The sequence below is a fragment of the Tenrec ecaudatus genome, chromosome 4 (assembly GCF_050624435.1).
Source record: "Tenrec ecaudatus isolate mTenEca1 chromosome 4, mTenEca1.hap1, whole genome shotgun sequence".
Taxonomy (NCBI): domain Eukaryota; kingdom Metazoa; phylum Chordata; class Mammalia; order Afrosoricida; family Tenrecidae; genus Tenrec; species Tenrec ecaudatus.
This window is the reverse complement of record NC_134533.1, coordinates 137676954-137701492: the sequence shown is the minus strand read 5'-3', so window position 1 is coordinate 137701492 and position 24539 is coordinate 137676954. Positions and strand designations below refer to the sequence as shown.

The 24539-nt window shown below is 38.4% G+C and overlaps 1 protein-coding gene across 3 annotated transcripts in view; it reads right to left on the bottom strand.

Annotated features, from left to right (window-relative positions):
• The window catches only part of XRN1 (5'-3' exoribonuclease 1), a 151212-nt gene that overhangs the window by 53445 nt on the left and 73228 nt on the right, over positions 1–24539 (bottom strand). For all 3 annotated transcript variants that reach the window (XM_075546808.1, XM_075546807.1, XM_075546809.1), the window contains exons 20-27: positions 21451–21582; positions 16632–16794; positions 15611–15724; positions 13072–13170; positions 9964–10079; positions 9331–9477; positions 3506–3595; positions 3017–3152 (exon numbers count right to left, since the gene is read on the bottom strand). In XM_075546808.1, coding sequence (XP_075402923.1) covers positions 3017–3152; positions 3506–3595; positions 9331–9477; positions 9964–10079; positions 13072–13170; positions 15611–15724; positions 16632–16794; positions 21451–21582 — 997 coding nt within the window. The remainder of the gene's footprint in view (positions 1–3016; positions 3153–3505; positions 3596–9330; positions 9478–9963; positions 10080–13071; positions 13171–15610; positions 15725–16631; positions 16795–21450; positions 21583–24539) is intronic.

The following is a 24539-nucleotide window of genomic DNA, read 5'->3' as shown; positions in this document are numbered from 1 at the left end:
CAACTGCCTGACACATTAAGAAGTTTAAAAAAATCCCTCCTGTTTTACTCTATATATACATAGAATTTTAAAATGCTGTAATCAAAAGAATAGATTTTTTGGTCTATTATTTTGCATGTTCATATATGTATGTTCTCTTTATAAAGGAAGGGAAAAATGTTTAAAGGATTTTAGAGATTAGAGAGCCCTGCTTCCAAATGGGTACAAATAAAATTTGGGAGCTTAAAGTTATAAACTTTTGTGAAATGGAAAATTCACTACAATAGTATTACTGGAGAAATGGATTTTACTTTACCTTGAAAAAGAAAATGAACATAAACTTTTCAATTCTTAGCTGAGTATCAACCAACTTTTAAAATTCAAAGTACAGGCTCTCACCCATTTTTCCTCAAGAGAAAAAGCACTATCAAGTGGTGATTTTTTTCAGATTAAATTCATAATTCTTGAGGATATGACTAGAGAACTCTGATAAGGGTTATTCCCCCCCCCCCCCAAAAGTTGTTATTCCAGCTCTTGGTGGTTCCATGTGCTCCACAAGGTTTCAATAGCTGATTTCCCAGGCCTAGTCTAAGGGACTTTGGATGGACTCAAACTGCAAAACTGTTACGTTAGCAGGAAAGCACACTAATTGCTTACATCACCTAAGTACTCAAAGCATTGTTGTTGTGTGTCAGTGAGTAGTGATTTGGATTTGTAAAATACATTGGCCATCAAGTCAATTCCAACTCATAGAGGCCCTAAAATGACTTTCTAGCCACCTTATCACTAAGAGTAGAAATGCTCCACAGGGTTCCCAAGGCTGAAATCTTTACACAAGTAGATGGTCTGGGTTGCAGCTGAGCACATAACCATTGCACCATCACGACTCCTTAAGCAGAAGTGCCTCCAGGCTTGAATCTATGGGAATAGATCCCCACAGGCGTCTTGTCCAGAAGCGTTGCTGATGGGCTTTAACTGTGAGCCGTTCGTAAGGACTTACCCATTGGGAGATTCTCTTCACACATTACTAAACCAAAATAATCAAACCCAAAGGGAACGAGTTGAATCCAACGTATATGACCCTGTAGCTCAGAGAAGACATGCTGCTTACCTCGGTGGGTTCAGACCTTGAGGCGGACAGCTCAATAAGCCACTAAGGCACCAGTGTTCCTTCTAACATTTTTGGACACCAGTCATAGTTATTGCAGTCCTCGTCACACAGTGGTTATGTACCGGGCTGCTAATGGCAAGGCTAGCCGTTTGAAACTACCACCTGCTCCTCAGGAGAAAAGACGGGGCTTTCTACTCTTATAAAGAGTTACTAGGAGTTGGCATTGAGTTAATGGCAATGTTTATTTTTTTTTAGTAACAGACATGCATCATATGTATAACTTTTATATGTATTTACTCATTTGATTTTTTAAAATTACAAAGCTACATTTAATACTTTGGGGTGAGCCCCACAGGAATAAAAAACACTGGGAAGGGGTAACCCCTGACCTCCCAGGTGTGGCCCAGGAGGCCAGGGGCCACCTGAGTGGAAGGAAGCGCAAAAGGGACCCGCTGCAGACTCAGGGCAAAGCGAATGCTATCGATGATGGGACCTGTGAGCCTGGTAGGATTGGTTCCAGACATGCAGGAGGAGGACAAGAGGGCTGGACACTGGAGGCCACAAAGCTACTTTGGGCTCCTCTCCTTCTCCTTTGCCCTTTTCTGCTTCTGCTGCATGATCTCTGTCCGAGGCCCTCTGCTTGCGGGCAGCAGCAGAAAGCCCTCCATCTTAGCGGTTTCCCTAACTGAGTCGCTCTGCCTTTTATCTTCTTCTAGGCGGCTCTTGTCTGCCTAGGTGGTGTCTTCCCGTTCTGTCTGACGTCACAGGTCCCTCATTTGATTTTTAATGACTTGTGAGGTATTATTTTATTCTCATTTTATCATTGGGAAATAGTGGCATGGAAAGGTTCATAAGTCTTCCCTGACAGGCTAGCAAGTAGTGAAAAGAGGGACTGAAACTCTGGGAATGGGGAAAACATCTTCAAGCAACATCATTTTAATGTAAAAGTAAATTTGAGAATAATAAAAAATATTACCCCCTTTTCTATTGCATCAAGATAAGGGATAAAAATATGTTCATTACAGAAATTCACTGCTTTAAAAAATAAGACTTTTAAAATAAGAGAGACTATGTCTAATTAAAAAAAACCCTTAGAATGAGTTTATATGTGAAAAAAGTATATTTCAGAGATAATTCTACAATAGTTAAATAAACCAGAAATACAAAGACATAAAATTTTAATGCTATGCCTTAATATATTTCAATACATTTATATACATTCCAAGTCCTCAGAAAGTTATTAATAGCTGCTGCAAAAGGTTGCATATTTTTTTTTGGGGGGGACTTTTTAAAAATTACTCCTACCCCCCCCTTTAAACTGGTACTGTCAGAGACGAGGAGGAGGTGAAGCAAAAGAGGAACAGACCTGTAGTGTTCAGAATGGGAAAAATTATGGGGAAAAGCCCTGTAATGGGAAGCTCACAAGAGGTGTAGTGAGCCCTCTCAGGAGCCTGATTAGAGACTAGTTTATTGGCAGGGCCGTGGAAAGCACACACTTTCAAAGTTGTTTCACAATTCACAACTGTGCTGCCAGGTTTGATAGGGTGCCATCTTTGAGCAGGAGGGCGGTCCTGCTTTGGGCAAGAGATGTGGGTGCCATGCAATGAGTAAACTGTCTCGCTTCTCCCAGAGATTAAGCTCCCAACAAGGCTCTGGCCTATCACTTTTCCTGTTTCTGGCATCTTTCTGGTTCATTATTGCTTTAAAAATTGGGGTCTGTCCGGGTGATGCTTCTTGGGTCATACATGAACTCAGCAGAAACAGTTTTAAGCCCTAACAAATTTAAATTCTCAGTTAAGCAATGGATTTCAGTGATAATTACTGGACATTAATTGGAATTAATTAAGAAAGAAATGCTTAATTGTAAAACAACGTTCACACTAACTTCAAATATCATCAATAATCCTGGTTATTAAAGACTATTACCTTGCACTTTTCAATTTCTTCTTCGATTTTTTCAACGATAGCTACATCCAGAATTTGTAAATCACAAGAAGAACGAGACAAAGTACTGACAGGATGTCCCTTTAGCCAAGTAATAATCTCTTGCACTTTCTCAGCACTATATCAAAAACAAGAACACAAAAGGACTGATATAAACTTTCTGAGGGCTATGAGTTAGAAGAAAATCAACAATGTAATTAATGGTTCATCACTAAACTTCATTTTTACTAATTATAAATCTAATATAAATATGGACATGCTACTTCTCGGTAATAAAAAATAAATTCCAAAGATTTTTAAAATACTCTTACTGATATAAGCAAAATTAAAGATCCTATTAGAACCTTAAGGAAAAAGAAAACCAACAAAAAAAACTCAGTAACGTAAGAAAATCTTGGCAAATCAGCTACATCTTTCATTGAAACCACAACTTTGAACCACAAGACAATAAATACCACAAATTTTACTTACCCGTTCTCATTTTCTCCTGGCCAAATGTCATCTTCATAAAACACATCCTCTTGACTGTTTTTGGCTATGTAACTGAATAGTTCTGGAGCTCTAGTCACACAAACAAAATAATGTTTTATAAAACGACATGGCCACTTTCACATAGGATTCTTATGAAATAATTTATGATCCTGATGATGTATAAAGTATTAAGGATTATCACACAGAATGTGTTAATAAGGGAGAGAGAGCAAAACATTTGAAAGTCAATGTATCCATAGATACTCAAAACACTCTCACTAGGTGAGGGAAAAATCATCCTATAACAAGCTTGACTTACTGACTCCTGTTTGATCACAATGGCAAGCAATAGATCAATGCACAAAATGAATATGTTTAGGTTCAGTTTCTAATTTTTATAATAAAGCATATTAAAATACATTAAATGTTTCTTCTAATATTCCTTAAGACTCCATTTCTCTCAGAATTGTACAGGGCTATTAAGACCTCATAGCAGACTGAACACATTTTCTTATCTTTGCTCCTTCCCAGCCCACCAAAATGATAAAAAAAAGTATGAAAAAAAGGGTAAAAACATATAAAGACAGTATGTACAGACTGTGATAAGAGCCTTATGAGCCCCAATAAAAAGATTCTTTTTAAATTAATTAATTAAAAAAAACAAAGACACATGAAAGTGAGGCAGAGATTTTGATAGCATACATGATAAACAAAATGTAGTAATATTTAAAAACAGAAGACTACTCAGCCATGCTATTACATGGATAAACCTTGAGATAATTATTTTGGGCAAAATAAGTCAATCACAAAAGTATAAATATTGTATGATTTCATTTATTTGCAGTAAGCCAATATATATAGACAAAAGATTATGAATGATTATTAGGGATGAGAAAGAGGGGAGAGTGAGGAATGCCTGCCTAGGGGCAGTTAAGGTTATGTTTAGTGTAGTAGAATGGTTTGAAAAAATAAAAGATAAAAAATAGCACAAATTCAAGAATGTCACTGAAATGGACATGTAGAAATGTTGACAGGATGTATATTTTGTTATGTATATCTTCACCACAATAAAGCAAAACAAAAAGAGTCATAACAGGAGAATTATAAAGTTGAAGAAATTTCCATAGTAAAGGTAGTCCTTGACTCACAATATACATGAGTTACAATGAACTGAACTTACTAACATAATTTTCATTTTTTTAAAAAATTTCATTTTATTGGGGGCTTGTACAATTCTTAGCACAATCTATACATCCATCCATTGTGTCAAGCACATTTGTACATTTATTGCCTTCACCATTCTCAAAACTTTTGCTTTTTACTTGAGCCCTTAATATCAGTTCCTTATTTTCCCCCTCCCTTCCTGCTCCCCCCTCCCTCATGAACCCTTGATAAATTATTATTTTGTCCATATCTTACATTGTCTGATGTCTCCCTTCACCCACTTTTCTGTTGTCCATCCTCCAGGAAGGAGGTTATATGTAGATCCTTGTAATTAGTTCGCCCTTTCTACCCACCTTCCCTCCAACTTCCAGGTATTGCCATTCTCAGCACTGGTCCTAAAGGGGTCATCTGTCCTGGATTTCCTGTGTATCCAGTTCCTCTCTATACCAATGTCCATCCTCTGGTCTAGCCAGATTTGAAAGGTAGAATTGGGATCATGATAGTAAGGGGTAGAAGCATTTAACACTTAGAGGAAAGTTGTATGTTTCATCATTGCTACTCTGCAACCTGACTGGCTTGTCTCCTCCCTGCGGCCCTTCTGTAAGGAGGTGACCAGTTGCCTACAGATGGGCTTTGGGTCGCCACTCTGCACTCACCCTCATTCACAATGATATGATTTTTTTGTTCTTTGATGCCTGATACCTGATCCCTTCGACACCTTGTGATCACACAGGTTGGTGTGCTTCTTCCATGTGGGCTTTGTTGCTTCTCAACTAGATGGCTGCTTGTTTATCGGAAAGCCTTTAAGACCCCAGATGCGATATCTTTTGATAGCCGGCACCATCACCTTTATTTACCACATTTACTTATGCACCCGCTTTGTCTTCAGTGATCGTATCGGGAAGGTGTGCAGCATGGCATGCCAATTTAATACAACAAAGTGCTATTGCATTGAGTAAGTACTTGAGTGGAGGTCTAATGTCCATCTGCTTCCTTAATACTAAACCTATAAATATATGCACGTAGATCTATTTCCCCACCATCCTATAAAAATATACTTACATATGTACATGCCTGTATTTAGACCTCTATAAATACCCTTTGTCTCCTAGTGCTTTCCTCTATTTCCTTTTACTTTCCTCTTGTCCCATGAAGCATATCGCTGCAAGGGAAGAACTGGAGGAAGTTATGCTAAGTGAAGTAAGCCAAGCACAAAAGGACAAGAACAACATGAGTCCGCAGAGTTAAGTTTATTAAAAAAAAAAAAAAAGAAAAAGATAAATGAAAAGGGGCACAGGGAAAAAGCTACTGTATACAAATACTCCAGGGGTGAGGTCCAGGTAGTATGTCAGGGGCCAGACCAAATCCAGGGGTACATATGGTAGCCAAATAAAAAGGAGGGAGAAGGAGGAACGGGGGAGGGGGGAAGAGAGATGTGTGTTGGGGTAATAGGGCTCTGACCCACCCCAGGGGAGGATATTGTTTGTGTCTCCACAAGGAAAGAGGTACCAGACTTAATCTAGTGTTTCGGGATGGGAGCCGGTGGATGGGCCTGAGGGCTTGACCCCCATACCAGGTATGTGGACAACTGCCCTTCCTCCCAGGTCAAGGGCAACTTCCCTTCCCCCCAGGATAATTTACTTTAGAGGATGGCACTGAAGCTCCAACTAGGGGAGAGGGACGTGTCTGATCTGAGCACATGGGAGCGAATGAAAGCGGAGGAAGAGAGAGTGGAGTACAACCTGGCCCACCAGGCCTGGAAGCCGATATCCCCGCTCTGAACAGCCAATGCACAGAGTGGACCATATGGCTGATCCCACTATGAGACACGACATCCCTCACTGACCCATGGCCCCTACGGGGGACAACTGGAGACTCGTTGTTGGGATTGGCCCGGACTGACCCGAGGCAAAACACTAAAAGTGCGCCGCAGAGCAACGGGGGAAGCAAAGCAGGGCGCTCCTGAGGGAGTACCAAGGATAGCTCTGGGGCCAGAGCGTGTCACCCCATCAGATATGACCGAAGGACATGCCTAGAGGTAAAAAAAATCAGACCTTGATCTATTTACAGGTTTTTCTTTTTCTTTAAATTAATTTATTCTTTTCTGGGTCATTGGTTTTCTTTTTTGTTGTCATTGTGTTCTCTTTGGTGGCTTTGTCTTGCTATGCCTTGTTTGTTGGTGCATATTATTATCTCTGCAGATCTATCTAGATAAGATAGACTGGATGAACAGTCTGGAGGAGAAAACAACGGGACCGATGGTTCGGGGTGGGGAGGAGGGGGTAAGGAGGTGGTGTTGACCAACCCAGGGACAAGGGAGCAACAAGTGATCCAAAATTAGTGGCAAGGAGGGTGTGATTAGCACCCTGGTAGGGATTTAGCAAGGGCAATGTAACCGAGATAAATTACTAAAACCCAAATGAAGGCTGAGCATAATTTTCCTTTTATCCTTAGTAGTAATGTACTATATACTGTTATAGTGATGTTATCCTTCTCATTGCCAACACACAGGAAAAAACCCCGGTCAGATTTATACGATAATGAAAACTGAAAGAAGAAAGGAGGAGTTCAACTTAGGTCGGTCCTTGTGCTGAGTGGGCAGAACTGACTTTCAGTGGAGTTGTTGGGATGAAATCCTCTAGTAAAAATGACTACAACAATATAGAAAACAACAGAAACTGGATGAGAAGAAAATAATAAAATTGGAAGAGCCATCTAAGTTTTTAACTAATAAGAATCTGGGCAAGAAAGATCATACAGAAAATGATGTGGAAGAAATTATCAAAGAACTAACACAAGAGACTTTTTCAGAAAGGAAAAGAGTCATTTGTTTCAACACCGAAAGAGCCAAACAGTACAAAGAATGAAAAAGACCCATGCCACAGCATAATTACGACACCATTGTAATCGAAGCAGAACCGTAAGCATAATAATAAAGACCCTAAAACAATTTTAGACAATGAAACAGATATTGTTCAGAGTAAGAATGGTATAGAACTTCTCAACAATAACACTGGAAACAAGAAAAGAATGGAACAACGCTTTCAAAATTCTGAGGGAACATAATTTTTAATGTAGGATTCCATATGCACTTAATTAATATGTGATTAATTAATTAAAGAATTAAGGCATTTTCTAGGCACACAGGCATTTTCAGCAAGCTACAGGATAGAGTGCGTCATTTAAATGAAGCCTTAACCCTGAAAGACTAAGGCATGGAAACGAGGAAATAAAGAAGTTCCATACATGATGGTGAGAATTCACAGCGTGACAATAAAAGGAAACGATACCAAAATGAGAGTTGGGAGGAAGGTCATAGAATTTTAAAGTGATGGCACAGAGTTTAGGGCTGAATTAGCTTTAAAATATTTATAATTAAGCAAATTCAAAAACAAGGTAGAGGTAAGAAAAAATTGTGCAAGGAAGGAAGCCATAATATATCATAAGATCTAGCTGTGAACAACGTTTACATTAACATAATCAAGTAAGTCTTCAATACGATTTAGCCCAAAGCTCTGATAAAACGACAGTGTGTTAATAAAGGGATGGAGGCTATGTGCGCGCGTGTGCGTGGGTGGGGAGGGGGATGGGGGCTATGTGCGCGCGTGTGCGTGGGTGTGGCGGGGGATGGGGGCTATGTGCGCACGTGTGCGTGGGTGGGGAGGGGGATGGGGGCTACGTGCGCACGTGTGCGTGGGTGGGGAGGGGGATGGGGGCTATGTGCGCACGTGTGCGTGGGTGGGGAGGGGGATGGGGGCTATGTGCGCGCGTGTGCGTGGGTGGGGAGGGGGATGGGGGCTATGTGCGCACGTGTGCGTGGGTGGGGAGGGGGATGGGGCTACGTGCGCACGTGTGCGTGGGTGGGGAGGGGGATGGGGGCTATGTGCGCGCGTGTGCGTGGGTGGGGAGGGGGATGGGGCACGGAGAGAGTCGGGAGGAAGGTGTAAGAAGAAAACTAAAACTTCTTTAATAGTAGGCAATCAAGGGATATGCTGAGTTGAAAACTCCAGTTAAATCAAACTAAATAAGATCATTTAGAGAAATAAGCAATAAAAGAAAAAGTTAGAATTCTCAAACATGAAAAGGTTAGAAAACCAACAGAGAAAACATTCAATGGTGAATCAGAAGTAAAAATATTTCCTGTAAGTCTTAGCTACCAAATAGTTCATTTGACTTTGGTACTTAGTTTTCTCATTTTTATAATGAATAGTTGAGATCTGTTGACTTCTTAGGCCATTTCAGCAATAAAATTATTCTTGGAAAATAACTTTGTGTCCAGTTGTGTAATTCTTGGGAAAATCCACTGTGCCAAAAACGGCTTTTAGCCATATCAGTCCTCTTACTACTGACGCAGACATGCAGAGTAGAGAGTTATTTATGATAGCAAGTTAAGGATATTTAAAATTTTTAATCAGAAGGTAGCTCATTTTCAAGTTTTTTCTTTTTAAAAAATAAAACAAGAGCAGTATATATGGATGTGTGTATTTTATTTTAGTTAATGATATTGGCTCCATAATACAAAGTTATCTTTTTTATGAATGACATACCACATTTTACTAAAGAAAAAACATTTTCCTTCTAAAAGGGCTATAACAAGGCAAAATTAAATATCATTATATGCCTATGTTTTTGGATACTCGGGAATCTTTTAGGGCACATACCTTTCTAAGTACTCGGCAAGAAGTTGTTCTGCTGCAGATGAATACATCCATTCACTTCCTACTTTCTTGGTATAGCCAGGTACCTCCTCATTTTTTTTGTTGAATTTGAGATTCAAACCCACATTTGCTTTATGGTCTCCATGAGGGCTGAATTTAAACCACACATACACACAGCAAACTTTAAAATTTTGTTCAAAGAGCAAAGTTATGTTTTTAATCTTTAGAAAAGCTTAGTTTGGATTATTATTGTATATTTTAGTTGTTATATATTTCTAAAATAGCAGTAATTGAATAACTTGCAGAAAGGCTTCAGGATATAAATTCATAAGCATATGGATAAACTGTTTATGTAACAGAAAGGAAAATAAAATAATATATGCACAGAAATACATTATTTAGATTCACACACACCCTCTGATACCTTTTTTCAAGGTTCAACATGTTAGTTGTTACAAAGAATTTCTTTTCAACCATTTTTAAGACATTTGTCATTTGGATGAAAGATCACTATCAGAAAACTTTGTGCAGAAAAGAAAAAGAAAATGCAGAGCAATTAATAAGAGAAAATACTTAAGTATTAGCCATTTAAGTTCTCTTGCACTTTTTATGTCAATTTCTCTAGCATAAACTTACTTTCTCCTAGATCCTCTTCCAATAAAAATACTTCCTGTGAACCTTGAAACAAGGTATCCACTCACTCCAAGGCGACTGGCCAACACATATCCTGGGTTGTACTTTATAGAATATTTCTTTAAATATAAAAACAAAAAAGATCAATTATGGACACACAGAGGCATTATATGCTATCTCTTTACCTTTAAAATGTGGAAATTACACATCACTAAACACTGGATAGTGGCAATGTATGGACTTTCAAAAGTAAGTGATCCATTTCCCTTTCTTTCTGAAAGGATCTGTACGCAGATAATTTCTGCTTCTCTCTCTTTTTTAAAAAAAAATCATTTTATTGGGGGCTTGTACAATTCTTATCACTATTCATCCATCCAAACATGTGTCAAGCGCATATGTACATATGTTGCCATCATGGTTCTCAAAACATCTGCCTTCCACTTGAGTCCTTAAAATCAGCTGCTCGTTTTCCCCCTCCTTCCCCACTCCCCCTTACCTCATGAACCCTTCATAATTCAAAAATTATTACTACTTTGTCATATGTTACACTGTCCGACGTCTCCCCCTGCCCTCTTCTCTGCTGTCCATCCCCCAGGGAGGAGGCTATACGTAGATTCTTGTAATCAGTTCCCCCTTTCTACCCCACATTCCCTCCACCCTCCAGGCATCGCCACTCTCATCACTAGTCCTAGAGAAGTCATCTGTCCTGGATTCCCTGTGTGTCCAGTTGTTATCTGTACCTATGTATATCCTCTGGTTTAGCCAGATTTGTAAGACAGAATTGGGATCATGATAGTGTGGGGGAGGAAGTATTTAAGAACTAGAGGAAAGTTATATGTTTCTTCTGGTGTGTTTCTTCCATGTGGGCTTTGTTGCTTCTGAACTAGATGGCCACTTGTTTATCTTTGAGCCTCCAAGACCCCAGACTATATCTTTTGATAGCTGGGCACCATCAGCTTTCTTCACCACATTTGCTTATGCACATGTTTGTCTTCAGTGATCGTATCAGGAAGGTGGGTACCCACTGATATGATTTTTAGTTCTTTGATGTCTGATAACTGGTCCCTTCTACACCTCATGATCAGACAGACTGGTGTGCTTTTTCTATGTGGGCTTTGAGGCTTCTCAGCTAGATGACTGCTTGTTTATCTTCAAGCCTTTAAGACCCCAGACGCTATATCTTTTGATAGCCGGGCACCATCAGCTTTCTTCACCACATTTGCTTATGCACACATTTTTCTTCAGAAATCACGTCGGGAAGGTGTGCATCTTGGAATGCCCATTTAATAGAACGTGTTCTTGCATTGAGTAAGTGCTTGAGTAGAGGCCCAATGTCCATTCGCTGCCTTAATACTAAACCTATAAATATATTTACATATGTACATTCCAGTCTTTAGACTCCTGTAAATATTCTTTGTCACCTAGTTCTTTCCTCTATTCCCTTACACTTCCCTCTTCTTCCACTATCGTGCTCACCCTTCATTTGGGTTTCAGTAATTTCTCTCGGTTACCTTGCCCTTGCTGAATCCCTAATTCCCAAGAATGGTATCCAGAGGAGGAGGAAATATTCAGTTTATACAACTGTCTCAAGAAATGGACCTGACTGTACATATGAGATGGCGCAACAGTTTTTTAAAATAGCAAACTAATTTCCACATTCTAAGCAGACCCTAACCAGGTACTTAAAGTATCTCGTACAAGATAAGGCTTCAATAACAATTACATTGAATTAAAACAGAAGAATGCCAGAACTATAGAGGAGAAAAATTAAGTTACTTAGATGACAACAAAAGTAATGTTTCCTTTAATAACACATATGAATATGCTTGTAATTAATATAGAGAAATGCAACCACAGTATGTATACTTAAAAGGAAAAAAGTACCAAATTATGTCTCTTTTAATGAGAAAGAAAATTAGAGTCACAAACCCAGGATCATTGGGTTCGTTACCATATATTATTAATAATGTACATAACAATAATGTATACTTACACAGAAACTTCATCACTAATAAATACCAAATTTCCAGAAATTGCTAAGGAACTAAATCAACTACCATTCTCTCATTTTTTGGGGGTGGCCTATAATATAAAGTCACTATTTAAAAATGTGGGTATATTAATAAAGAATGCTACACCCTTTTAAAATCAATAAATGTTTAGATTAGAAAATAACAGAGGCTGATCTCAGTTGCAGGTAGTACCTTCTTTCTAATAAGCATTTAGCATTGTCTAGGGTTACACTCAGAATAATTGGCATGGGCTACCAGCACTTAGGGACTGGGGGCCAAGTATCTTGCCTGCCCAAAATACAAGTTATAATCCCTATGAGAAATGTTGGGTTATGGCATAATTAAAAACTAATTAAAACAATCACAAGTATTCTAAAAAATATAAAGAACTTAAAATATGGAACAAAAAAAAGAAGCTTTGAGTAAAAGTCAAAGAAGATATATGAAAGCAAAGAAAGGCTATTGGAGAAGGCAAGTCAATCAACAGTGAATGCTGGCGTGGGCAGCAGACTCTTCTAAAACTAGTAAAAGTCAGGGATGAGGAGGCAGAAGCTCCTCTGCCCCCACTGACTTCCAGGACTAAGTTCTACCTTGCCCTAATGGGATACACTGCCAATCCTGACTGGGCTCTCTGAATTCTTTCTCCAGAAGAAATGTGATGGCAAAATTTTACATTTCCTCTGCTTTCCATAAAATTTCTTCATGAGGGTACTGATGTCTAATACCTTAAACTCATTTTATAGGATATAAAACATTAAATTTTATCAGTGAAAATAAGTCTAAGTAGCAATAGCTACTTCACTTCATTCAACTTAATAGTAACAAATGACCAATATCTGATATACACCCCCGCCCCCCCCCCCCACACACACACTTCTCTTTCTGTTCTTTTAAGAGAGAAAAACAAAAAAGGAGACTGGGGAATATTTTTGGAGAAAAGACACTGTGGTCATCTTATAAACACAAAAGTAAGTATCTTTTATGCTTATTAATTTACACAAAAACATTTCAAGAATTCCTTGAATAAGATCTGTAAATTCCAATGTGTACCTTAATGATTCAACTTAGTAAATGAAACAACATGAACTGCTGTACTCACATGCTGGTTCTGGATTAAAGCATCAAGATTGGGCTCACATGGAATGTTGAAAACCACACGAATCCTACCTTCTGTAATCACGTCGCCTGAGTCCTGAACCTTGGGGAGAAAAAAAGTGCACCTTAATCTCTTTCACTACATTTTATCTACTTATTTTTTCTTCTTAATTGAACATTGATTATTACTTTTGAAATACCATGTGACAGTAAAGTTGGTAGTGGAAATTTTCTTGAAATGTGTAAGTAGTTAAGCTGACACTGTGAATGTGAGACACTGTATTCCTGGCTTTACTAGTTAGCTGTTCATCATTATTTTTTATTTGGAAGTAATTGCAAACGAACAAGTTGCAAAACAAAAATAGCACACAGAACATCTATAATTACATTAACATAATTATTTAGGAATCATTTGAAGGCTTATTACATGCATCCTTTCCCTTACTCCTAACTATTGTGTTTAGGCACAGGGAATCCAGGGTAGATGATACCTTCAGGACCAGGGGTGTGAGGGGCGATACTGGGAGAGTAGAGGGCGAGTGGGTTGGAAAGAGGGAACTGAGTTACTAATTATATTACTTTTCACTGATACAATACTTTAATCTACTGTCCATATGCCAATTTTGTCAGTTGGTCAAAAAAATAATGTCCTTTATTTATAAACTCTTTACTCCCAATATAGGATCCAAGATCCAAGTTAGGGTCAATCAATTTAGCTTCCTTTAATCTGGGTTACATCTGTAGACTTTGCCTGTTATGATAATGACATTTCAAAGAATACAAGTCACCTTTACCCCCTTTCTAATAAAGTATCCATTTTGTGTTTGTCTGATGCTTCCTTGTGATGAGATTAAGGTTATACCACTTCCCTCAGAATAGTGCATAAGTGATTGTAGTGTCCACCTCTGTGTATCACATCTGGAGGAATATGATGTTCACCTGTCCCTTGCTGATATTAACTTTGATCACACAGTTAAGATAGTGTTCTGAAGAATAGTTTTTTCTTTCTTTTTTTCCCTTGTCACAATTAATAAATAATTTACAGGGAGTCATTTTTCAACATTATGAATATCCTGATTCTGATAAAAAAATCTGCCTTGATTTAGTTTCCATTAATACTTGCCAAAAGATGATTTCCCAATCCAATATTCTCTCCATATTTACCTTCAATGTTACTGTCTAGGAGGATCTTTCCTTATTTATCTATTTATTGTTGCTATGGAATCATGAATTTTTAATTTCTGCTATGGTTTACAATTCTTGAACCACATTAATCCATTGCTGTCAAGTTGATTGAATGACAGTGGCCCTACAGGACACAGAGCTTCCCTAGAGTTTTCAAAGCTGTAAACACATAAATGGAGCATCTCCTTTTTCTCTTGCAGAGTACCTGGTCAGTTCAAATCACTAACCTTTTGGGTAATAGCTGAGGGTTTAATCATTGAGGTAATAGAGCTCCTTAAAATTCATTACTGTATTCAATTATTTGGGTACCTGAAGGTCTGTCCCTTCAAGCTGATTCTGGGCTTTAAGTTACATGCTCCCCTTTATTAGTTTGAGTTTTTTCTTATTTTCTGGCCTAACAAATCGTTGCAGTTTCATTATGTACCTGCTTTGCCCTAGCCCTGGAATGAACCATTTCTCTGAGGAGGACAGGTGACATTTAGTAGGCAATGGGTTAGATTCTAGGTCAAGATCTGGGTATTACATGTGTCCACTGCTGGGGTGTCTTTGTTTCTTAGCCTTTGAGCAGAGTTAGAATATATATGTATGTGTACATATACAAATATATATATATATACATACACATGTGCTTATATAAATGCACATACAACTTACTTATATTAGAACATAAATCCATATATAAACAAACAGATTTATTAGAAACCCTGAGTTCACACTAATATTTTCAATTTTAGTCCAACTCCACATATTCTTTTTTTTTTTTTGCCACTATCTATTTATATATAACTTCTTCTATGAGAAGGAGCCCTGGTGGGTGGCACAATGGTTAAGAGTTGGGCTGCTAATCATAAGGTCAGCAGTTAGAAACTACCAGCTGCTAGATGGAAGAAGGACAAAGCTTTCTCCTCCCTTACAGAGTTACAGTCTTAGAAACCCACAGGGGCAGTTCTACCCTATTCAACAGGGTTACTATGAGCCAGAATCCAGTTGTTGGCAGTGAGTTTCTTAGATCTTCCATGTGAGAACTGGCCCCCACCCCCAAAAAACAACAACACCTTTACAAATTTATTCCAACTTATATCTAAAATAGTTTCAAGATTACTTCATCTATACCACCACAATAAGCAAATCTAAAAAGATAAAAAGATCAGGATACAAACTCTGTATCTGCCCCCCCAGCTTGCTTAATACAGAAAGCATATAGTCAAATACTGTGTTTACTATGAACAAAGATATATTTTTCTTATTTCCCCTTTCAGTATTATATTTTATTTTATATCTACATGAAGATAGAATAAATAAATATATTAACCTGATATCAGAAAGAAATTTAATTAGAAACAATAATTGGAACTAACTTCTCCAGTGCAGCCATAATAGGGAGTTCCCAGCATGAAGACCATACTTCTAGGAGGAAATAAGTCATCCAATGTTTTGATATTGGAGAAACGGGAATCAAAAGCTCGGATATCCTATATAAAATAAAATGTAAAAGTAAATCACCACAGTAAAAATTTCTACAGATTGCACATTTTACTATAGGATTATAATGATGCTTTCTGTAGACATCAAATGTAAAGATTTTCTACATAACAAGAATAGCATTAAAGCTTATTAACTACTTAGTATATGCTAGGCAATTCAGTGTCCTAGGTAATCCACATATAGTAATTTGAAATGTGATTCTCAAGACAACTCTCTGTGGCAGAAATCACTATTAGCCCTACTTCACAGACGAGGAAGGAGCCCTAGTGGTTTAATGGGTAATGCGTTGGCCTGCTAATAAGTTCCCACCAGCAAAGGAAGAAAGAGGAGGCTGGCTCTCTGCCCCTACAGATATTGAAAGTCTCAGAAACCCACAGGGTGTTGTACAGATCAGGAAACTAAGGCACAGAAATCAGTGACTCTTACCCAGGGTCATACTGCTAGGAAGCCAATGTAAGTAAGCTGTGCTCCTCGTTAGTACATGATACCGTAATCCTACATTATAGTATCATCACACGCTCTAAGAACTTTTTGTCCCCTTACCACAACTTACAAGCAGAAAAGCAAATGCTTTTTTAGGTTTACTAATTTACTTAAGGAAAACTATTTTGGATAATAAAAATCTGATAATTCAAGTGTGTAAGTTCATCAGGGAATATTTTTCAAGCTCTAAGTCCTTATCTAAAAAGAAAAAAGACATGTACCTCAGGTCTACATACTCTCAGAGCATGTGATACTCCTAATAAAGACATGGTAATTTACAAATTATACTATAATCTCAACCCTTCATTCATGAAAACATCTTTGATCAATCAATAAATATCCACAGATGTCTTTCTTTAAACAGTGTGCATCAGTGAGCAACCACACAGAATTTTAGCCTGAGAGACTTACCTTAACAATTGTTTGATAAACAAAAGGAAGAACTTGCTTTGACCACTGTTTCTCTAGTCTGACTTCACCATTTTGATTTACTTGATATTTATGACCTGTAAGTAACTGAGCATACACAACTACAGATGTTTCATTTATTATTATTCCTTTTCTTCTCAGGTACCTTAAAAAAGAAAAAGAACACAGAAGCATACATATGTTTGTGTGTGGCATGTATTCTAAAAATAAAACCATCATCATCCAAACTAGTTTCTACCAAATACGTATGTAATTATTAAATAATGCATTAAAGACTACATGCTAGCAGTTCTGAGTACCCAATTAAAGCCTTTGTGTATTATTTGTCTTTCTCTTTGGATACCTTTTCCAATGTCTGTGCAGCAAAATGACAACTCATAGGGTTCTAAGAAACTTATGCTTCACATGCACGAAGATAGCTGTAATAAAAATTAAAAATGGAAAATAACAAATATTGGTGATGATGTGGAAAAATTGGAATGAATATTGCTGATGAGAATGTAAAGTTTAAGCAAATGTGGTGAAGAAAGCTAATGGTGCCTGGCTATCAAAAGATATAGCATCTGGGGTCATAAAGGCTTGACAATAAACAAGCGGCCATCTAGCTGAGAAGCATCAAAGCCCACATGGAAGAAGCACAACAGCCTGTCTGACCATGAGGTGTAGAAGGGACCAGGTATCAGACATCAAAGAACTAAAAATCATATCAATGGGTGCCCACCTCCCCGATACGATCAATGAAGACAAACGTGTGCATAAGCAAATGTGGTAAAGAAAGCTGATGGTGCCCAGCTATCAAAAGATATAGCGTCTGGGGTCTTAAAGGCTAGAAGATAAACAAGTGGCCATTTAGTTCAGAAGCAACAAAGCCCACATGGAAGAAACATACCAGCCTGTGTGACTACAAGCTGTCGAAGGGATCAGGTATCAAGCATCAAGGAACAAAAAAACATATCATTGAAAATGTGGATGATTATAGAGACTCAAAGGCCATTGCTAGCCAACCAGACACCCCTTACTGAAAGGTTGTGGGGAGGAGATGAGCAAGTCAGGGTGCAAGGTAGTAATGAAGAAACATAACTTTCCTCTAGTTCTTTAATGCTTCCTCCCCCCAACACTATCATGATCCCAATTCTACCTTACAAATCTGGCTAGATCAGAGGATGTACATTGGTACAGATAGCAACTGGACACACAGGGAACCCAGGACAGATGAATCCTTCAGGACCAGTGGTGAGAGTGGCGATGCCTGGAGGGTGGAGAGAATGTCGGGTAGAAAGGGGGAACTGATTACAAGAATCTAGGTATAGCCTCCTCCCTGGGGGACAGACAGCAGAGAAGAAGGCCCGGACAGTGTAACATATGAAAAAATAACAACAATTTATGAATTATGAAGGGTTCATGACGTAGGGGGGAGTGAGGAGGGGAGGGGAGAAAATCAGCAGCAGATATTAAGGGCTCAAGTAGAAGGCAAATGTTTTGAGAATGATGATGTTCTTGACACAATGGATGTATGTATGGATTGTGGTAAGAATTGTATGAGCCCCCAATAAAATGATGAATAAATAAAAACAAAAAAAAGTGAGAATGCAAAGTTTGATGGTTCCTTAAAAGTTAAAGAATTGCCACATAGCCACATAGCCTAGCAATTTCACCCCTAGACTTGATAAATACTTGTGTATACAATGTCCACACTAGCACTTGTCACAATAGCCAAATGGTGGAAACAACCCAAATATCTGTACAAATGTCAATGGCAGGGATTTGATTGCTTCTAACTGTATGAGGGGGAAAGAGCATTAAGAACATACAAAGGAAAAAAAAGGAACATACAAAGGCCTATTCCTATGGAATGAGTCATACTTCCTCTCTTCAACCTTTGCTAACTCATTGCAATAGCCACATAAAATCCACAGATTCTTCTAAAAAATGATAGGGACAGTATGAAGAAGTTGGCATCATGAGAAACAAAGAAAAGATGGAAGTTGTCAAGGATTTCATTTTATGTGGACCTAAAATCAACCCCCACGGAACCAGCAGCTCAGAAATCAAATTCTGTATTTCATTGGGCAAATCTGCTACACAAGACCTCTTTCAAATGTTAAAGAATAGTGTTTTCCAGTCAGCTCCTATGCACGTGAAAGCTGGACAATGAATAAGAACGATTTGGTGAATCTGAATTAGGATGTTGGCAAAGAATATTGTAAGTAACATGGGCTGCCTGAAGAAAAAAATGCATGTGCCTTGAAAGACCCACAGCTAGAATGCTCCTTGGAAGCAAGGATGGCAGATTTCACATATGTCATTAGGAGAGACAAGTCCCTGAAAACAACATCCTGCTTGGTAGAGTAGAAGGTTTTCAAAAAAGAGGGAGACCTTGAAGGAGATGGATTAACAATAGTGGCTTCAGCCAAGGGGCTCAGCATCAAACATGTTAGGAGGATGACGCAGGATTGAGCAGTGTTTAATTGTGTCGTGCACAGAGTTGCTGAGCTGGAATGGACTAATTTGAGGAGATCGCTCTATCTCAGTTGTATTCTGAGTGCTCTCCAAGCTGAGGGGCACCTCCTCTGGCACTATGCGAGCAATGTTCCACTGCTACTCATAAGGCTTTCAGTAGGGAATTCTCAGAAGCGGACAACCTATTCCTTCTCTGTAAGCTTAGTCTCAGTCTGAAAGCTCCGCGGAAACCTGTTTCCCAAGGGTCTTTGAACTACTACAGCACAGCTTCTGACATCACCATTGCATGCAAGCTGCCATGGTTTAACAAACTGGCAGATGAATGGTGGACTGCTACACCTAGCAGGTCTAAATAATTTTGGAATATATGAACAAATGACTAAACTTTTAATGAGTTTATATCGTTTCTTTTTTAATCAAGAGTCTTGACCAAAAGAATTTCCATGCATTCAAACAAATAAACATATTTACTAAGTGCCTAGACACAAAACAATAAAAGAGAAAATAGAGATGACCCAAAAAAGGTGTGTTCCCTGCCCTCATGGAAAATACTAAAGCAAGAATCATTAGCGTAATCAGATGCATTTATAATCATGCTTTTGTTTATGTGCTACTTTAACAAATCAGAATACTAGGGGCTGTGACAGAGACATATAACTATACTTTACCAAAAAGAGGAGCCCTTGTAACAAAGAGGTTACAAGTTGGGCTGCTAAGCACACAGTCAGCCATTGCAAACCACCAGCTGCCCCACAAGGGAGAAAGCTGAAATTCCCGCCTCCTCTAACGGACTACAGTCTCGGAAATCCCCAGGCGCAGGTCTACCCGGTCCTACAGAATGGCTATGAGTCAGAACAAAGTTGACGGCAGTGAGTTTTGTTATCAAAAACTCAATGCCATTGAGTCTACCCTGACATTTCACCTACTAAGGCACAAGGGTACTGTAAGGATATTATAGTCCAGTATTAGTTCCAAAACTGTAAAGGATTTTCCCTGAGTTGTAAACTAGTTAACCAATTGAAACAATTTAATCTAGTACAAATTGAATGGGAAGGCTGATGGATACACATCTATAACCTTGTTTCATATGTTACTGACAGTCTTCATTGTGTTTCATTTTTGGAAATTCTAATGTTTGGATGAAGAGAAGTGCTAGTAGGATGGGGGCATGAGCCATAGAATACTCTGGTAAGCTAAAAAAGTAACATTCTGCAGAAAGCCACGTTCTCCACTATCTCTCAGACCTTGCCTTTATGAAGCCTGGAACATTTGAGGTTTGGAGCGAAAAGGTGAAGAATATAGAAAGGTCTACCCTCTCTATGTTCATTACTTAGATTTGGCCAAGACCTTCAAAGATTTTTTGGTTAGTTAAATTAACTCTCAAATCCAGACAGTATGATAATTTTATTCCGAGTTTCAAGTGGTTGTGTATTTTCATTAAGTATTTTAGTGACAAATTGGACAAGGCTAAAACTGCTCTTAACCAGATGTTAGTTTAATCTAGAAGTCATCAGTTTCTTTAGAACACAAGCTAATAAGATAGTTTAAAAAGATCATGAGGTAGTCTGTAATCAGAGTGAACATTACTTAGGCCGGCTCTTCTATCCATGCCTTCATGACTCACACCAAATGATTGGGAGTGTAAACGAACAGAAGGAGAACAGCTATACGAACGAAGCATCTCAGAAGCAGGAACAGAGAATATCAGGACCACCAAGAAATAACAGTTATAAGTACAACACATGCCAGATCCTTGTCTGAAGCGGCAGAGGCACCAGCAAGGTCAAAGGATGCAGCACTGAGACTAAAGACCATGAGACTGTGAGGCAGAACAGTGGAGAGCATACTCAGCAGAGGCCAAGGGACCACGTGGCTGAGAGGCTGAGGACCACAGAGATACATGACTGCTGACTGAGAGGAGGTGCTGCTGTGGACTGAGGAGTGTATCCTGAAGGTTTTCTGATCCTTGTTTGTGGTAATCTGTTACGGTACCTTTCCCTAATAAGCTCTCCTGATCCTGAGCATTATTCGTGAGTTCGGTGTGGCCACTGCAACTGATGATGAAAGCAGGAACAAGAGTGGACTGAGGTGAAGGAATAACTGGGGTCGGAACAGGGTAAAGATGATGGAGAGTGAAAGCATGTTGAGCTCTGCCTTGTGCAGTCACCCAGGGGTGGTGTGGAGAAGGATTGGCGAATTCTCCCGACTGAAGCGATACGAGGTCAGACAGATGTGGCAGCACACAATTTAATCACTGTTGTAAGTAGAAATTAAGTTAGAGGACAAGTATATTAACTAAGAATCTATGTCTATGATGCTAAATACTTTTTCTGACACTCACTGTTCTGATATTCCTTGTACTTCTTTTGTCCAGTTAGATTGTTCTTTATCTCCAAGATGGGCCACTTTAGATGGTGGAGCAGTTCTTCCCAAATAAAGCTTCTGTACTCCTGGAGGTTCTTCCAAATAAAACCTTAAAGTTAAAATTAAATAAAAATTGTATTATCTAAAAATACATGGTTTACATAGAGTACTATCAGTGTGAGGATCTTCAAAATAGAATTTTTGGAAAATTACAATTAAAATTTTAAAATAAATTCACTCTCTTAAGACACAATAGCTAATAATTGCTATTAAATAATTTAAAAATACTCTTGAATATAAAGTATATAATATCATCTATAAAGTACACTTCCCAAAAACTTAACCTGAACTTAGCCACATCATCAGACCTAACTTCCAGTTTACAAGAATTATGGGGGAGATGGAGGACCAAGTTCAATAAGACAAAAAGGAAACAAACAGAGAAACATTTTTTATAAGATCATTCTCCCGGACACAGCAAAAAAGAAAATGATAGAAATTAAGTTCAGCAAGGTCCTGGTTTATAAAATCAGCATTAAAAATGCAATTTTATTTCTACATACTAGGGAAATGGAAAATATAAGCATTATGCCATTTAAAATTTATTTAAAACATTATAGGCAGTCCGGGGATATGAATGGTCCTGGGATATGAACTTACAGACAATTTCTATGTGTCTTTACTATTGTATATACAAAGAGGATTTAAAATGTTTACAGAAAATTGAGGTAGAAGGGAAGGTTTCCAGTAACTTTTAAAATCACCCTTGTTATTTCCTTTCAATTTGAAATAATTGAACCAACCACTCAACTCAGCTCATTGCCATCAAGTTGATTTCCAATTCCTAGAGCCTTATAGGCAGGGTAGAACTGCCTTTGGGTTTCCGCGACTGGAATTATGTACAAGAGTAGAACACCACATCTTTCTTCTGAGGAGCAGCAGATAGATTCAAATTGACCACCTTGCGGTTCGCAGGCCAAAGGTAAGCTACCACGTCACCAGGGCCCTACTCAAAAAATTATTCATCATAATTACCTTCACTTGCTGCACACACAGTTTTTAAATCACTGAAATAGCTTCTAGGCTTTTTGTGCACTAAACAAATAAAATATAAAACCCAACAAACCTCCTGCCACTAACTTCATTCTGACACATAGTGATCCTACAGCACAAAGAACTGCTCTATAGGGTTTCTAAGATTGTCAATCTCTACAGAAGCAGGAAGCCTCATCTTTGTCCAGAGGAGTGGCTGTAGATTTGAGTAACTGACCTTGCAGTTAGCAGTCCAGCACCTACACTGCAATGCCACCAGTGCGCCAAGTTCTTGCATTAAAGCAGTGCTTCTCAACCTGTGGATCGCGACATCTTTGGGGGTCACCAACTTCATAACAGTAGCAAAATTACATTTATGAAGTATCAATGAAAATAATTTTATGGTTGGGGGATGGTAACCACAACATAAGGCACTATACTAAAAGGTCACAACATTAGGAAAATTGAGAACCACTGCACTAAAGTAAGGCTATATAAGAATCATGTGCACTGGTTCCAAATTACCTACAGAGTCTACTTAAAGTCTTAATGACATAAAATGGCTATTGTTTGTAACTCAGGGACTATCTGTAATTAGGTGTAAATCTAATAAAACATATAGACAGGATCTGTACTATGAAAACAAAACTGATAAATGGAATATGTTAAAAGTTGAACACAACATGAATGTCTATCAACATATGAAAGGGTAAAGATTCTATATTCATGAATTAGAAGACTGATCACTACCAAAGATGTCATTTCTGCACAAGTTTGATCTCTTGGTCTAATGCAATCGCTATTAAGATCCCACCAAAATTTCTTATATGTGAAAAACAACTTGAGCCAGTCAGGGTGCAGTATAGCACCAATGAAACATACAACTTTGCTCAGTTCTTTAATGCTTCCTCCCCCCGCCACTATTATGATCCCAATTCTAACTGACAAATCCAGCTAGACCAGAGCATGTACAGGGGTACAGATTAGCCAGTGTAAGACAAGAAAAAATAATAACAATTTATAAACTATTAAGGGTTCGTGAGGGAGAGAGGGTGGGAAAAAATGAGGAGCCGATACTGAGGGCTCTAGTAGAAAGAAAATATTTTGAAAATGATGATGGCAACAAATGTACAAATGTGCTTGACACTAAGGTTGTATGTATGGATTATGATAAGAGCAATATGAGCCCCCCCAAAATCATTACAAAAAAACCCCCAAAACAACTTATTCTACAATGTATGGGCAAAAGCAAAAGGCTTAGAATACCTACTGTACATAGTCATGTATAAGCAGAGGTTTTTAGCACATTTTTAATGCAGTTTCTGTGGTAAAATTTGGTGCCTAGCAAAACACTAAGGGCGTGCAACAGAACAGCAATGGGAACAGAGCAACGAAGTCCCCAGGAAACACCAAAAATAGACTTTGGGACCAGGGCTTGCCACCCCAAGAGACTCGACCGGAAAACACTCCTAAAGGCCAATGAACAGTCCTTGAACAAACCACAAGCTTTTCTTTTATGTTGTTGTTGTTTTTGTCACTGGCTTTTTGCTGTTGTTGCTGCTGTTTTGTTGCTTGGTTTTACTCTGTCTTGTTTTTGTGCATGTTATTATCTCTGCAGGTCTGTCTAGATAAGATAGGCTGGATGAACAATCTGGAGGAAAAAACAATGGGATCGACAATTCCGGAGGGACATGGAAGAGGGGAAGGTGTGGGGAAAGCAAGTGGTGTTAACAAACCCATGGACAAAGGAAAATCAAGTGATCCAAATCAGTGGTGAGGAGGGTGTAGGAGGCCTGGTAGGGCATGATCAAGGGTAATATAACTGAAAGGAATTACTGAAACCCAAATGAAGGCTGAGCATGACAGTGAGACAAGAGGAAGGTAAAAGGAAATAGAGGAAAGAGCTATGCGGCAAAGGGAATTTATACAGGTCTAAATAAAGACGTGCACATGTAAATATATTTATATATAAGGATGGGGAAATTGATCTATGTGTATATATTTATATGTTTAGTATTAAGGTAGCAGATGGAC